Genomic DNA, 15,147 nt, shown 5'->3' with positions numbered 1-15,147 from the left:
AATGCTCAATAGTACAGCCCTGCTTGCAACACTAACATGCCATCTGGTCTGAGCAGCCAGTGGCACAGGTATCCTGAGTGTATGGAGCGGCTACAGGGTCAAGCATCAGGCTTACTTGTGGCAGGGCCACAAACACGTCCCAGCCTGGAGGGCAGAGCCCTCCTACCACAATTAAGCCTGATCTTATAGCCCTCCCACATCCCTTCCTAAGTAGCTAATGTGCTGTGGGAGGTGCAGCAAGTGTTGTCAAACAAGAACATTTGTATACATGTTAATCTACTCTTATTTTAATCAGACTATAAAATAAAGCATAAGCTTGCAGGATGGGTGTTTTGTGTCCTCATCCAGGCATGGGAGATCCACTAAGCCCCAGCTATATTCTCTTGTCTGTCTTTTCTTCAATCCTTCACTGCCCTTCCTCAAGTTTACCCTTGGCTGTGCTGGTGAGGCACACGTGAAGTCTGCAAGTTTTTTTTTTTCTTATAAACACCAGGGATAAATCCAATCTTTACTCAATAACCCCACTCCTACCCATCACTCCCCACCTCACAACACCCACCCCTCCCCCTGGGCTGGCTGCTACAGCTGTTTGGGTGAAGCAGGATCAGGGAGGCCTCATGCAGAAGCTAAGTCCAAGTGTGTGGCTTGTGCTGGGCTCTCTTCCCTGACCTCAGGAGTAGAGCATGAGACTGAGGGGAAGAATGCTGGGGGCTTCTGCTGGAGGGAAAAAGAAGGAAACACCCATTTATTGAGCTCTTCCTCTAAGCCAGGCCCAGTGCCAAGCCCTTAACATGCACCATCTCTGGATCTGACAAGCATCCTCTAAGCTGGGTGAGCACCATCCTCATTTTGCAGGGAATTGAGCTTCTTGCCTACGGTCCCCCTACCCAAAAGCACCAGCCCCTGAAACCTCAGCTTGGATTCTTCATTTGGGTGCCCTTTGATTAGGGTCACTGTGAAGGGTTAATTTTCTGTGTCAACTTGACGCTAAGGGTTGCCCAGGTAGCTGGTAAAACAACACTGGGTATGAATGGATGGGGCTAGCTTTTGATTCAGTCGATGAGTAAGGAGATCTTACAGTGCTGGGGGCCTTCCTCCAAATTCTGGGGGAACAAGAGGAATAGAAAGAGGAAAGAAGAATGAATTCTGTCGTCTTTGGCTGAGATGTCCATCTTACACACACACTCGCACACACACACACTCACACACAACTTGGATTTCAGAGAGGAAGGCACAGGGATAATAGAAACATCAGCGATGAGAGAGAATCACTGATCAGATGCCTCTTGCAACACAGGCATGTGCCTTGACAGAGAACAGACCTCCTGGTTCATAGTTGAAGCTCAACCACTGAGCCTTGCCAGCCAGGTGTGAGATGGCTATATATACCTGTCGGTGAACATTGGAGTTCCTGGTTCTCAGCGCTTCAAACTCCTGGATTTCCACCAGCTGCCCTTTATTCTCAGGCCTTTGGCTTCTGAGTGGGGGTTACTCCATGGGCTCCCTGGTTCTCAGACCTCCAGATTTAGACTGAGTTATACCATTGGCTTTACTGGTTCTCCAGTTTGTAAAGCACAGATAATATGAGCCTAGTCCTATAAATGTCTTACATACGTCCATGTAGACCCTATTGGTTAGTCCGGAGAACGCCGCCTAATACAGGGATCTAGCACAGGCAGTACCTCACCCCCGCCCCGTCCCGGGCTGTCCCCCGATTTCCCGCGCTGACCCGCGCTGACCCCCGCTGCCCCTCGGCCCAAGGCCCGGAACTCCTCCGCGGGACCCGGCTACCGCGAGCGTAAGACCCTGGAGACGTCCGGGCTCGGGAGGACGCACCACGCACGTGCGGGGCGGGGCGCGCGGCGTTGCCGTGGTTACAGACGACGCGCTCCGGGGACTAGCGGGCGGGCGCTTCCTGGGCGGAACTTGGCCGCCGGAAGTGCGTGGCCGTCCGAGGCCATGGCGGCGCTTGGCGTCGTCTGCATGCTGCTCGGGGCAGCGGCCGGCCCGTTCGCCGGCGCCTTGAGCGAGGAGTTCTGGGTCAGCCAGTCGCCGGCCCACCTGCTGTCGGACAGGGCGAGCTACAGACGGTAAACGCGTGGCCGGGCTGTCGGCGTGGCTCCCTGGTGGCGGCGGGGCGGGGCGGGGAGGGGACGCGAGCCGGGTGGCCCGAGGCGGATGCGACCCCGGAGACCCCTGGAGGGCTGGCTGTGCTCCGCGTGGAGGGCAGGCTCGGGACCTGTGAGCTGATGCGGGTTCCTGCCCGAGTTTCCTGGAGCCCCAGACTCGGCGGTTCGAACGGGACGGTTCTAGGAGCGCAGCTTTGTTTGTGTGCGCGGGGCCTTCAGTCTCCGCACAGATGCTGATGTTCACGTCTCGGGCCGGAGAAATGAGGGTCCGTGCGGGTCATCTTCGAACCAAGTAGACCTGTGCGGGGTGAGAGGCGCAGAGGTGGCAGGTGGGCCAAGCCCTGGGCGACGCACAGTCGGTCCATCTGTAGTCACCGGACCTGTGGGAACACAACGTGGAGAAGGGGGATGAGGATGGGGAACGGTTGCCATAGACGCACAGGGCCCGGGCCTGGGCCTTCGTAGCAGATGGGGTCGCTTTGGAGAGGGCAGCGGTTCTCAGTGTGTGTCCAGGGACCCCTGGACATACCATTTCAGTGGTAATACCGGAGTGGGGGTATTTGCCTTTTCACTCTCTTTCTCCCACTGGTTTACCTCGTGTGTCTCTCCCCCCCCACCCCCACGCCATCTGTGATATCACAACACGTTAAATGCAGCAGCAGATGGAAAAATTTACAAACATTGCCACTCTTCTCACGAGTTATTTTTGTTTTGAAAAAATATATACTTACTTTTTATTGGAAAAGGTTAATAATATGTAATGGATGTATTCCTTTGAAGTGAATTAACGCATGCCTTTTAACGTTCTTGCATTCACTTTTAATGCAGGAATTATGTATAGATTCAACCCACGTAAACAACAGCCTCCTGGGGTCCTCGGTAATTACTGAGAGTGTAAAATGGGCCGAAGGCTAAACAGTTTGAAAACCACGGGAGGACTGATTCTCGGGTTCTGGTCACCGAGGCGGCCGGGCTCCGCCGTCAGTCACTGCCAGTTGTTAAGCACATGGTGCTCCGACGTGCGGGCTCTGTAAGCCTTCGGTCAGACGGTCAGATGGTCAGATGGAAGTGGGTGGGCCGCTGGCTCCACCTCAGACTAGAAGCTATTGGACGCATCGGGGTGGTGATCACCTGTGGCTCTCTGGTGCCTCCGGGTTTTCTGTCCAGAGCCTTCCACACTGAGGTGCCGCTGTCCTGCTCCCCCTGCCAGGTATCTTCTGTATGACGTCAACCCCCCGGAGGGTTTCAACCTCCGCAGGGATGTCTACATTCGCATGGCCTCCCTCCTGAAGATCCTGATGAAGTCTGAGGAGTGGGTGATGGTGCTGCCCCCCTGGGGCCGCCTCTACCACTGGCAGAGCCCCGACATTCACCAGGTCCGGATTCCCTGGTCCGACTTCTTTGATCTTGAAAGTCTCAATAAAAACATCCCCGTCATGGAATACGAGGACTTCATTGCAGGTGAGCGGTGGTTCTGGTGTGGACGGCAGGCCGGGCCCGCGGGCCGTCTCATTGGGCCTGTGGTTGTACGTCGTAGCCTTTGCTCGGTGGAGGGGCCCTGTGTCCTTCCGTTTCCCACACAACCAGTGACCTTGGTTTTGCCTTAATTTTTCTAGGGAAGTAGATGTGAAGTGTTATGAGCTCTGTGCCTCCTCGCCTCTGACAGCCTGGGAGTCAGGGAAGTGCAGTTAGAGAGCCGCTGCCACGGAGGCCGGGGCTGTCCTAGCTCCTCTCAGCTCCGTGCGGAAGAGGCCATTTTACCAAAACACCACGTGTGTGTGGCGCTGACCTTGCGATGTCCACCGCAGTGCTGGTGAAACTCGTGAGGATGCGTCATTTATTTAGTCCTGCTTGAAGATTTTCTTAAGAGTAAAGGTATTTAGAGCTTACTGTTGCTTTGTTTAGAAGACATAAACTTAACATATCAGTGATCTGTCTTTTCTGCTTCCCTAGAGAGGCCTAGGAGAGCCAGTCACACTCTTTTTTTTTTTTTATTGCTTAAAGTATTACAAAGGGCATTACATATGTATCCATTTTATCCCCCCGCCCTAGACAGTCCCCTAGCCTCCCCTATCACCCAGTGTCTTATGTCCATTGGTTATGCTTATATGCATGCATACAAGTCCTTTAGTTGATCTCTTACCCCCCTACCTCCTGCCCTCCAACCCTCCCCGGCCTTCCCGCTGCAGTTTGACAATCTGTTTGAGGCAGCTCTGCCTCTGTATCTATTATTGTTCAAAAGTTTATAATGGTCTCTATTGTCCATGAATGAGTGAGATCATGTGGTATTTTTCCTTTATTGACTGGGTTATTTCACTTAGCATAATGCTCTCCAGTTCCATCCATGACGTTGCAAATGGTAAGAGTTCCTTCCTTTTTACAGCAGCATAGTATTCCATCATGTAGATGTACCACAGTTTTCTAATCCATTCATCTACTGATGGGCACTTAGGCTGTTTCCAGATCTTAGCTATGGTGAATTGCAGTCACACTCTTTAAGCCCCTGATGCACAGTCGAATTAATGATGAGTCGTGGTCTTTAAGCTGCTGATACTTGTAACAGTTACTGGTGGGCCCTACTCTGTGACGTTGCTTGATTTTCTACTCTGCAGGGATCTGGGCAGCTTAGAATCGGGGCTCACACTGAGGATGATGGCTTGCACATCTTCATTTTTCAAGTTCTATGAACGCTGCAGGCCTGGAACGACATAGTGTCTTCTCAGAAGAGGCAAACTCTGAGACTGTACAAAGCATTCTTGGAACTCTCCCTCCCCCAGCCCAAGAGGGGAGATGTAGCGTGGTGCTTGGTCCGACTTGACTTAGCCTGGTTTTGAACCTGGGCCACGGAGCTTCCCAGAGAACCTGCCCTTCGTCTTCCTGCAGGGTGGGATGTGGGTTTCCCGACAGACGGACACAGGGACGGGTCTGGGCCTTAGCCATTTGAATTGTGCTTAATGACTGGAAACTGCAGGCGTGTGGGGACAGGAGACAGGAGTCCTCCCTGCTGCTGTCCAGGCCCCATCCCTGGACCTAAAGCCACCAGGGGGAGGGAAGATGGAGTGCCCTGGGTGAGGCGCTTGGCTTTGCCTCCACCCTATCTGACAGGCTGACTCTGCTTGGCTGTTTCCTCTCCTACAAAAGGGGACAGACGCGGGCCCATCCTAGGACGGAGTTCTGGGGGGTGCGGTAGAGCACCTGGCCGCATACCAACCTCTCGGTATCGTGTCACGGTCCCTCACTGTGAGGGGAGCCCTGAAGCTCAGCGTCAGGTGCCCCGCCGTGCAGATGTCAGTGCCCCAGTGAGACACGCGGACAGGACACCAGGATGTCACTTGCTGTGGCTCTCTTGTCACTGGCTCATTCCTTCCATCTTCGAACAAATCTTTGACCACCACAGATGTGGCGGACACACCTGGGTGTAGGTGGGAGCAGTGGGTGGGGACACAGGCCCCTGCTCTTCTGGAGCTCCTGTGGGGAATGGGGAGCAGAAAGTAAAGAATGTAAACGAAGCTGCCTGGGCTGGGTGGCTCGGTGGTTGGAGCATTATCTGTGCACCAAAAGGTTGTGGGTTCAATTCCTGGTCAGGGTACATACCTAGGTTGTGGATTTGGTCCCCATTCAGGGTGGGGCGGGGCGTGTACGGTTGGCAACTGATCGATGTTTCTCACATTGATTCCCCCCCCCGCCCCTCTCTTTCTAAAATGAATAAAAACATATTCTCAAGTGAGGATTTTTAAGAAAATATAAATAAGCCCTTGGAACCGGCAGTGTTTGAGGTGGTGAAGGCGCGTGGAGAAAGGAAAGCTGGAAGGGTCCACAGTGTTGGAGGGGCAGGTGGCCAAGGCCCTGAAGGGCATCCGAGGGATGTAGTTTGAATGGCCTCACAGGGGTCAAGAGCAAGCCCTGGGCGATGGCTATTCAGAGGCCCCTGGGAGGGAGACCCTGATGACTGGAGGCACAGTGGGGAGGCCAGCCCCAGGGGGAGCCCCCGGAGAGGAGGGTGAAGGAGTGAGTGGGGCCGGTGGCCGGCAGGAGGCCACCCTACCTCAGGGAGGAAGAGAAGAGGGGGAGCAAGCCCAGGTGCCGTAAGAGGCCAGGGTGATGCGGCCTGGACAGCTCCACGCCCCCCCCCCCCCCAGCCCACCCAGCCCTCCAGGGACCCTGTGCCCCGATGTCATTTGTTCTGTCAGAAGCCCCACTTTTGAGGCCGCCTTCAGTCCTTGGAAAGAAGGGGCCCTGCAGTGATAATCCTCTGCCGGTGCTTTGGCGACGATTTACCGGAACGTCGCCAAAACGTCTCTTGGTCTCTTCCAGAGAACGGTGGGCCCTTCATTGACCAGATCTATGTCCTGCAAAGCTACGCGGAAGGGTGGAAAGAGGGCCCCTGGGAGGAGAAGATTGACGAGCGGCCCTGCCTCGATCCGCCGCTGTACTCGCAGGACAAGCACGAGTACTACAGGTACGACGGCGAGCTCTGCCTGTGACGGCGGAGGTCATCCGGCATCTGGCGCGCACGTGGGGCCACGTGACCACACTCCCCGCGTGCAGTCCGCCTCCTGGCCCCCGCCCACAGATGCCTCAGGTCACCTGGACACCAGTGTTACCTTTCCCCACATTGTTTATGGCGTGTGAACCAGGTCCTGGGAGTGGTCTTGTCACCCCAGTCCTAAGTGGCCCTCGGAAGACCTCCGCCCCATCGGCCCTCAGGCGGGCGCCCGGGCTGAGTGACACGGCAGCTCTAGAGGAGTGTTGTAGGGACTGTGACATCAGCGCGGGCACTGAAGCCTGAAGGGTCGCTTCCATCAGGTTCCCTCTGGAGGGCCCTGCTCTCCCGGCCTTACGCCCCGATTCCTGAAAAGAGCTCCAGTGGTCTCACCAAGTCAGAGAAACGCACGGTTTCTCTAGAAATCCTTCCCACAGCATCACTCCCTCTCACAGGGACCTTCACTGAGAGTTCCTGGGTTTATTGAGGCTCAGGTGTGCATGCACATCCAGGTGGTACTGACTGCCTCTGGGAAACAAACTGAGCTGAGGGGTCCTGTGGCTCTTCTTTTCCAGGGGATGGTTTTGGGGTTATGAAGAAACAAGGGGGCTAAACGTTTCCTGTCTGTCTGTTCAAGGATCGGCTTCTGTCATTGCACCTATGCTTTTGAAAAACACGCCAGCACGGTAGGTGCCTGCACCGTCCTGGGTCAGTGAACGAGAGTGTGCATGTGCATGTTCACGTGTGAATGTGTGTGGCAGCGTGCATGCATGCACATGCATGGGTAAATACATGTGTGAATGAGCACATATGAATGTGCGTGGGGGTGCATGTGCATATGTGTATGCACATGTGCATGTGTATGTGCACATGTGCACTGTGTCCTGGTGGCATTGGAATGCCTCCTGGCTGTGGCCTGTGTGGGGTTGCTGGAAAGTTAGACCTGGCCTCTTCCCCCACACTCTGCAGCGAGGCAGGACGGCCCTGGGATCCAGGAGGAGGCTCCGTGTCCCTGGGGAAAGGCCAGGGAAGGGCCCCAGAGCTGGCTCAGCGGCACCCACCCCCTGGGCTCTGCGGCGGGCAGTCTGGTCCCCACGGGGTGCTCCTCGGAGCCACTGCTGCTCACACCGTCTTGCGTTGTTAGTCACCGTGGGCTTGGTGACACGGGTGCATTAGCTGGGACAGGCGAGACTCCGTGGCCGCCTAGAACCGCCCAGAAATGAACCCTCTCAGGAGCATGGTGTTAAAGGGGCAGCGTTACGTGCCCGCGTGCACCCTACTGCCCTCTCCGAGCTTGCCCCTGTGCCTCCTGGCCCTGGGCCCGCTCGGAGGCTGCCCTGTGGAGCGCGTCGGTCAGCGTGTTTAAAGTTAAGCTTTCTTTCCTGTTTAAAACAGGTCCGTGATGTTAGACAGAGCGGAGAACCTCCTCCACGACCACTACGGGGGAAAGGAGTACTGGGATGTGAGTGCTGCCTGCGGGCCTTGCTGCACGTTCTCCGTCGTTTAGTTTTGAGCAGTTAAGACCGTGGTGGTCGGGGTGGGGGTGGGTCCGGGTGGGGGCTGAGCTGGGCACCCGCCTGGGGGCCGATGGGCGGAGCGCTCAGCTGCCCTGTCCGCACCCCCAGACACGGCGGAGCATGGTGTTCGCCAGGCACCTGCGTGCCGTGGGCGACGAGTTCAGAAGTAAATATCTCAATTCCACCAACGAGGCCGACAGGATCCCCGACGAGGAGGACTGGACCAAGCTGAAGGTAGTTTCTGTCTCTCTCTAATTAGAGGAAATGTAAGTCATCTCTAGAGATGCGTAATGACAAACCCTTAATTTGCAGCAGGGGTTGGCAAGGTTGTCACCTTCACTGTCGCCCCCTTAGCGCAGTCCTCGCTCATTACTGTAATGACGGCGGGTGCTGGTCATCGGGACGCTCCCCCTCCCCCCACGCGCGCGCTTGGTCCTGGTGCAAACCTAGGGAATTTGCTGGGACAGTTTCTCTCCAGTGAAATGGACAGGAAATGACGCAGGTTCTAGATGGTTGCTGTTAGAGTAAAATCAGGTCACAGATATGCAAGCAGACGGTAAAAGATGACCAGTTACGTTCAGTGGTATCTTTATAATACAAGAGCAATAAAGGAAAAATAGCAGAATTCGTCCAACCACACAAGCACCACTGACGCTTTCCGTCCAGCATCATCCCTTTACACACTTCCTTTTCTGAAAGGTTGGGTTTTCCTATAATTTAATTTTAAGAAATGTTATGTTGCTTATTGACATAGTTTTTAAGTATAATGTAGTTCTTTGACCTTTCACTGTGGTTTTTAAGAGCAAACTATTTCGTAGGCAGGAACACAGTTTCACCTGCTTATTCTCTTACAACACATGTGGCTATTTTAGAATGGAATGGCATAGGTATGTGGGTAGTCTTTACTGGAAAAATACAGTGTTAAGTGGAAGGCTTTTTTTTTTAATTTTTAAAAATGTTTTTATTGATTTGAGAGAGGAAGGGAGAAGGATAGAGAAATAGAAACATCGATCTGCTGCCGGCCGCCTCCTGCCTCCTGCACACCCCCTACTGGGGATCAAGCCCACAACCAGGGCATGTGCCCTGACTGGGAATCAACTGGTGACCTCTTGGTTTACGGGCCAACACTCAACCGCTGAGCCACACCAGCTGGGCGGGAGGTTTTTATTTTCACTTAATTTGTATGTTTCATTTACCTGTTTCCTTGCACTGAGATCAGAGGGTATGGTAATTAGTCACTCCAGGGCCTTAGGAAACATCCTGTCCGCCTGAGGGTCCCTCAGACAGACACACGGTGCGGGACGCTGAGTGTGGAGCACTGTCCCCTCCGCCTCCCCTGAGTGGCAGCGCCTGGACGCTGCCCCAGCTCCCAGGCCCGCCCAGCATGTCCCGCCTCTGCAGGTGGAGCTGGGCTCCTCGCTGGGGGGCCCCTACCTCGCCGTGCACCTGCGGAGGAAGGATTTCATCTGGGGCCACCGGGAGGACGTGCCCAGCCTGGAAGGAGCTGTGAAGAAGATACGCAGCCTCATGAAGACCCACGGGCTGGACAAAGTGTTTGTGGCCACAGACGCTGTGCGGAAGGGTACGCAGCCCTGGCTCTGTCGTCCTCATCCCCGTTGTGTCTGGGCAGACCCACATGCATGCTGACCCTCGGCTGTGCTGCTGGGAGGGCGACCTGAATTTTGTGGTGTTGTCCTCTCCGCCCTCTGCGAGCTCCTGGAGCATCAGCGTGTCTCAGAGCGTGCGTGTAATCCTGGTAGGCAGACACCAATGGCAGCTCAGATCCCCATTCAACAGCCGCGCCTTTCAATTTGCAGAATATGAGGAGCTGAAGAGACTGTTACCGGAGATGGTGAGGTTTGAGCCCACGTGGGAGGAGCTGGAGCTCTACAAAGACGGAGGCGTGGCCATCATCGACCAGTGGGTCTGCGCGCATGCCAGGTGCGTGAGCGACCGGGTTCATGAGTCTCCACAGTCACAAGAGAGAGTCCTGCGTGCCGTGCGTGGGCCACTGCCCAGCCCCCTGCCCCCGAGAAGGCCCTGCCACCGGCACTCCCTAGGCTGCTGTCAGGTATTCGTCTCGTTCCCGTGGCCCGTGCTGTGCTGTCGTGATTGCTTCCCCCGCCCCCTCCTCTGGCTGCGGGAGGGTGAGTGTGGGGCAGCTTCATTCCCAGACCTGCCCCACCTGCCAGCCAGGAGCCGCCCCTGGCCTGGGACTGTCTCTGGGGGAGGCAGCCGCGCAGGGTGGGTCCCGGGCCTCCCTGTGGACTCCTCTGAGGACTCTGTGCCCGCTGGCCCCGGGGGAAGGCCAGAAAGAACTTTTGGAGTAAAACGGCAAGTAGCAGTGGAGCAGCTTATCTCCTTCTGCGCCAGGATTCTCAGACTCCTGGGTGGAGGCCGTTTGGTTCTGATGGGTCAGCGTGTGCGTCTGCCCTTGTGTGTGCCGGGCGCTCCCCCGGGTGAGGGCCCGTTTCCTCCGCCGAGCCGGGGGGCGGGGAGCAGTCTCAGCCCCAGTGGTGGGGATGGCGGTGCTGGGGCTGAGAGACAGCCTGCAGCTCGGCCGCCACCCCGGGTTCTGAGTGAGGGCCTGCCAGCTCTGTCCCCTCCGCCCCCAGAGCCTGTGGAGATTGTAGGTGAGGGCTACGAGGCCGGCCTCCCGTAGACCCACGCCTGGTGGACCTGCAGGGCAGACCTGGGGCGATTGTGCCCAGGCTGTCATCCTGGGGCTGGCCGCTGCAGGTGATGGCCCCCCCGCCGCCCTGGCCGTGGGGACAGCCTCGGGCCCGGGGCCTCAGGCCGGGCCGGTGTCTGCGGGGTTGTGCTTGTGACTGGTGAGTTCCGTGCAGGACTCTGGTGACCCCTCTGTTGCTTTGCAGGTTCTTCATCGGCACCTCTGTATCCACATTCTCTTTTCGGATTCATGAGGAAAGGGAGATCCTGGGGTTGGACCCCAAGACTACATACAACCGGTTCTGTGGGGACTTGGAGAGAGCGTGCGAGCAGCCCACGCACTGGAAGGTTGTGTACTGAGCTGGCACTCGGAGGCCCGTGCCCTGCACCCATTGTACCCACGGTGGACTCGGGGCTTCCCCTAACGTCACATGTCGCTGTGGTGTTGCTCCTGCCCTTGGCTGGTGGCTAGACAGGCAAACGTCATGTCTCGGGGTCTCAGGCCCGAGGAGGCCACACACACATGCACAGCCCATGGCCACATGAGCACAGCGGGAGCTGTGCTGCGCCTGGAGCTGTCCCTGTTCCTGTGTCTTCTAGCTTCGCTGCCCATGCAAAGGCACTGCCACTGGGGGCTCTGGTGGTCTTTTCTGTCAGGATCTGAAGCCGTGTGTCAGCCACAGCAGGGCCCGTGGCGTGCTTTCCTCGGCCGTCCTTGGCTTCTCCAGGGAGTCGGTAGGCGTGTGCGAGCAGCTCCCGTCTTGGGGGCCGCAGAGCTGGCCGGGCCCTGGGGCTCAGTGTGATTTGAGTCTGTGGGTCAGTCATTGTAACTCACTGTTGCCCCAAAGCACAGTATAGTTCTGCCCTTCGCCCTGAGCGAGACCTCCTGCGAGCTGGAGGGAGGTGAACGGCTGCCTGCAGGGCGGGTGGGAGGGGCCTGAGACTGGTCGCTCTCCCCCTGTCTGGGCTGGGAAGTTGCACGCAGGTCTTGAAGAACTTGACCTGTGCAAGCGGAGAGAAACGTCCTCACCCCACGCCCAGCTGCTGCCTCTGCATCTGTGGTTGTCACTCAACACCCCGACCTGTGTGGCGGGAGGGGCCTAGCAGGCCAGCTGTCCTCGGCTGTCCTCCAGGGGACCTTTCTGAGGCCTCGGAACTGCTACCCGGGGCTGGGGGTGGGGGGGTGCCCCCGGGCATGTGTGTCAGCTGTGGAACACTGCCAGGGGGCCCGCCCTGTCCCCTCTGTAACTGGGAACCCTGACTTCAGGGACACCTGGGTGCACGGCCATGGGCACGAGCGTGGGCACATGGCCCTTCTGCTGAGCTGGCAGCCAGGACATGGGGTCGAGGCCACGGCCTCCATTCTCCGTCTCCTTCCCAGGCTTCGGAAATCTGTGAACACGCAGGGCCCTTGGTGTCAGCTGTGCAGGCTGAAGTGATGATATATTTATTCTATTCCATTTGTACATTCACACGTTATTAATAAAATAAATGTTCTAGAAAGCAGAATCCTAGAAATGGTGCCTTTTCTACGCTGGAGCATCCTTTAGGCTGGAAGCTGTACGAAGCAGTGTGGGCTGTGGTCACCCCTTTTTAAGGGGAAATAGTGCTTTGTCGTCGTGGTGCAGCAGGAGGGCATGTGCCAGCGGGAGTGGGTGAGCCGTGTGCGGAGGCCGCCTGCCTCCTGAACATGGTGCCATCTGCTGCCCAGCTCGTGAGAGAAAACTCCACTGTTGGAGCGACTGAGAACGTCAGCCTCAAGCCTGCGGAGGCGGCAGCGTCGTCTCGGGTCTGCATCCTGGTGGAAAGAGCAGTGAGAAATCCCACATTGGAGGGCGGGAGACACTTGGGGAAAATGGCAGGAGGGGAGCTCCGGGCCCAGGGCTGAGTCCCCCGAGGACCTGGGACATGGCCTCCCTCCATGGCCCAGCACACTGGCCATGGTTACCCACCTGGCATCAAGTCCCGGGACCAGCGGGCAGCTTCGCTGGTGTGAGAGGTGGCACGTTGTGGCCCTGGCCAAGCCCAGGAGGGACAGTCGGTGGGACGCGGCCATCAGAGCGCGCAGGCACTGCTCCCCGGGGCGGGACTGCTCAGGTGACTTTACCTGGGACGTGGCACCTTATGGCATCGGCCTGCCCAGCTCTGAAAGCCCGGCCACCTCCGGGGCCTGTCCCAGCACGCCATCTTCCCTGGAGGGGAGAGGAGGAAGCGGTCCTTTATGAATAGCGACAGTGTTTGCTTCCTGTGGTCGCAGCCTCTACCAGGCGGTCTGGCTGCGCGGCCCTGCTCTTGGGAAGTGTTTGGAGTGTGTCTGGGGGGGTGTCCTCCATGCAGGGCCAGAGGATGGGCTGTCGGGGGACAAACCTTACCGTCTTGACCTTGAGCAGAGGGACCTCCAAGGAGTCCCATACTGGGATCCACGGGGTCATGGTGGGCTCTCCCAGGCGGAGGCCGCTGGGCCCTGGGCTGCGTGAAGCTTCTGATGGACAGGCCTGGGGACACGGGCCCGGCCCTGCTCTCTCACCTGGCTCGGCCCCCCTCTCTCACCTGGGACACGGGCTCGGCCCCCCTCTCTCACCTGGGACACGGGCCCGGCCCCGCTCGCTCTCACCTGGGACACGGGCCCGGCCCCGCTCGCTCTCACCTGGGACACGGGCCCGGCCCCGCTCGCTCTCACCTGGGACACGGCCCGGCCCCGCTCTCTCTCACCTGGGACACGGGCCCGGCCCCGCTCTCTCTCACCTGGGACACGGCCCGGCCCCGCTCTCTCTCACCTGGGACATGGGCCCGGCCCCGCTCGCTCTCACCTGGCCCGGCCCCAATCTCTCACCTGGGCCTTGCCGTCACACCAGTGGATTCTCCCCGAGGCGGGTGGGGCTCCTGCTGTGACCACTGTGCCCCTGGGCTCGCTGGGACTTCAGGCCCTGAGTAGAGCTGTCATTTCAGATGGGAGCCTCAGCCCAGAGGGAGGGCTGATTAGCGCTGCACAGCCCCTCCGAGTGGGTTGGCCTGTCAGTGTCAGCCCCTTTCTCTTCCTCCAAACAAGGGAGCCCCCAGGAGCCCCTCACTGCCATGCAGACAGACGGCCTTGGGCCTGGCCAGCAGCGCCGTGTCGCTTGCTCTTACTGCGCCTTGTCCGCTGTCCTGGGCGGGGAGGTGGGCACCACAGCCAGACCCGAACCCGGGCTCTGCAGCCTGAGGGTGACCGAGGCCACTCAAGAAGCGGAGTTTGGGCCACATGCGGAGGCGCATGGGAGAAACCACAGAGCGGGCTGAGGAGGGCCCCCACCCAAAAGGAGGGGACAGAGGGCCCCGGAGACGGCCGCCAGCTCCCGGCAGTCGGCAGACGGCCTGCGGATCCAGTAACCCGGTTTCCTGGCCCCAGGGGTGCGCGGCCTCATCACAGCGTGCTGCTGGCTCCCAGGCCATCTGTTCCTGCGGCCGCCTCATCGCTCCTCGCGGCCACATTAGCTGACTAATGAAGGCTGATGCTGCAAGAAATGGCCCGTGGCACATTAAATCTCTCATTTCGATGAAGAGGCCTTTTTAGGACAAACCAGGGCCGCTTTGTGTCCCTCACGGCTGGGTCCTGGGCAGCCACGGCCGCCTTTGTGCCCAGGGGACAAGTACACGACCACCGCAGTGCCGTCAGCACTGTGCCCTGCGCGGCTCGAGAGCCCCTGACAGCCTCGGCCCATCGCTGGGAGGAGGCGATGAGCCCGCACGCGTCCAGCAGCCGGTAGAGCAGGCACCCCGTCACCTCGCTGACAGGCTGGACCAGGGTCCGGGGCTCAAGTCCCCGCCCCCACCCCCCAACCCCCTACTGCCCTCCTGGCCCTCAGCTTCAGGGACCAACAAGCAAAGGAGCGAGGCAGCGTCAGCGACATGATGCAAAGTCAGAGAAGGACCAGGAAGCCTCCGGAGACAGGTTTGAAGAATGAGTGACGTTTCGCTGCCAGGACGAGAGGGGACTAGAAGGCCATCCCAGTGAGGAGGTGGCCATTTGTGGGGGACGGGCCGTGCCCAGAGAGGAGGGTGGCCCTGGAAAGGACGGCCAGGCCATTGGTGGTCGGCTGTGAGCACGGGGACTGGGCTGGAAGGCCAGACGTGGGGAGAGCCATCTGAGCCAGCTGCCCACACCTGAGGTGCCCACTGAGCAGTCCTGGGGACCCTGGGACACAGGCCGAGCCCAGAGAGGTTAAGGGGAACCCCGGAGGCCCCATCGTAGAGAAGTGTGAGTCACGGAGGCCGCAGGAGCCTGGCAGCTCTGGTCCCCGCAGGCCAAGCCCTGGCTTTCCCGTGGCAGAAGGAGGAGCCATCCAGGGCCTGGGCAGGCAGGGGGCAG

The 15,147-nt window shown here is 58.4% G+C and overlaps 1 protein-coding gene across 1 annotated transcript; it reads left to right on the top strand.

The window, feature by feature from the left end:
• The first annotated feature begins 1,927 nt into the window (after nt 1-1,927).
• POFUT2 (protein O-fucosyltransferase 2) lies at nt 1,928-12,308 on the top strand. Its single transcript, XM_059686692.1, has 9 exons — nt 1,928-2,090; nt 3,340-3,590; nt 6,444-6,588; nt 7,188-7,298; nt 8,008-8,074; nt 8,238-8,363; nt 9,531-9,711; nt 9,947-10,070; nt 11,006-12,308. Exons 1-9 carry the CDS (start codon nt 1,960-1,962, stop codon nt 11,157-11,159), a joined length of 1,290 nt encoding a protein of 429 aa, XP_059542675.1. The 5' UTR covers nt 1,928-1,959; the 3' UTR covers nt 11,160-12,308.
• Nucleotides 12,309-15,147: the final 2,839 nt, after the last annotated feature.

The sequence above is a fragment of the Myotis daubentonii genome, chromosome 3 (genome assembly GCF_963259705.1).
Source record: "Myotis daubentonii chromosome 3, mMyoDau2.1, whole genome shotgun sequence".
Lineage (NCBI taxonomy): Eukaryota > Metazoa > Chordata > Mammalia > Chiroptera > Vespertilionidae > Myotis > Myotis daubentonii.
Note: the sequence above shows the minus strand (reverse complement) of the source record. Positions and strands in the feature narration are given on the sequence as shown.

Excerpts from the sequence above, each read along its gene's own strand:
- POFUT2 (XM_059686692.1), top strand. The coding sequence starts at position 1,960 with ATGGCGGCGCTTGGCGTCGTCTGCATGCTGCTCGGGGCAGCGGCCGGC. Across the intron at positions 2,091-3,339 it reads GACAGGGCGAGCTACAGACG|GTATCTTCTGTATGACGTCA; the intron begins GTAAACGCGTGG and ends TCCCCCTGCCAG. Across the intron at positions 10,071-11,005 it reads TGGGTCTGCGCGCATGCCAG|GTTCTTCATCGGCACCTCTG; the intron begins GTGCGTGAGCGA and ends GTTGCTTTGCAG.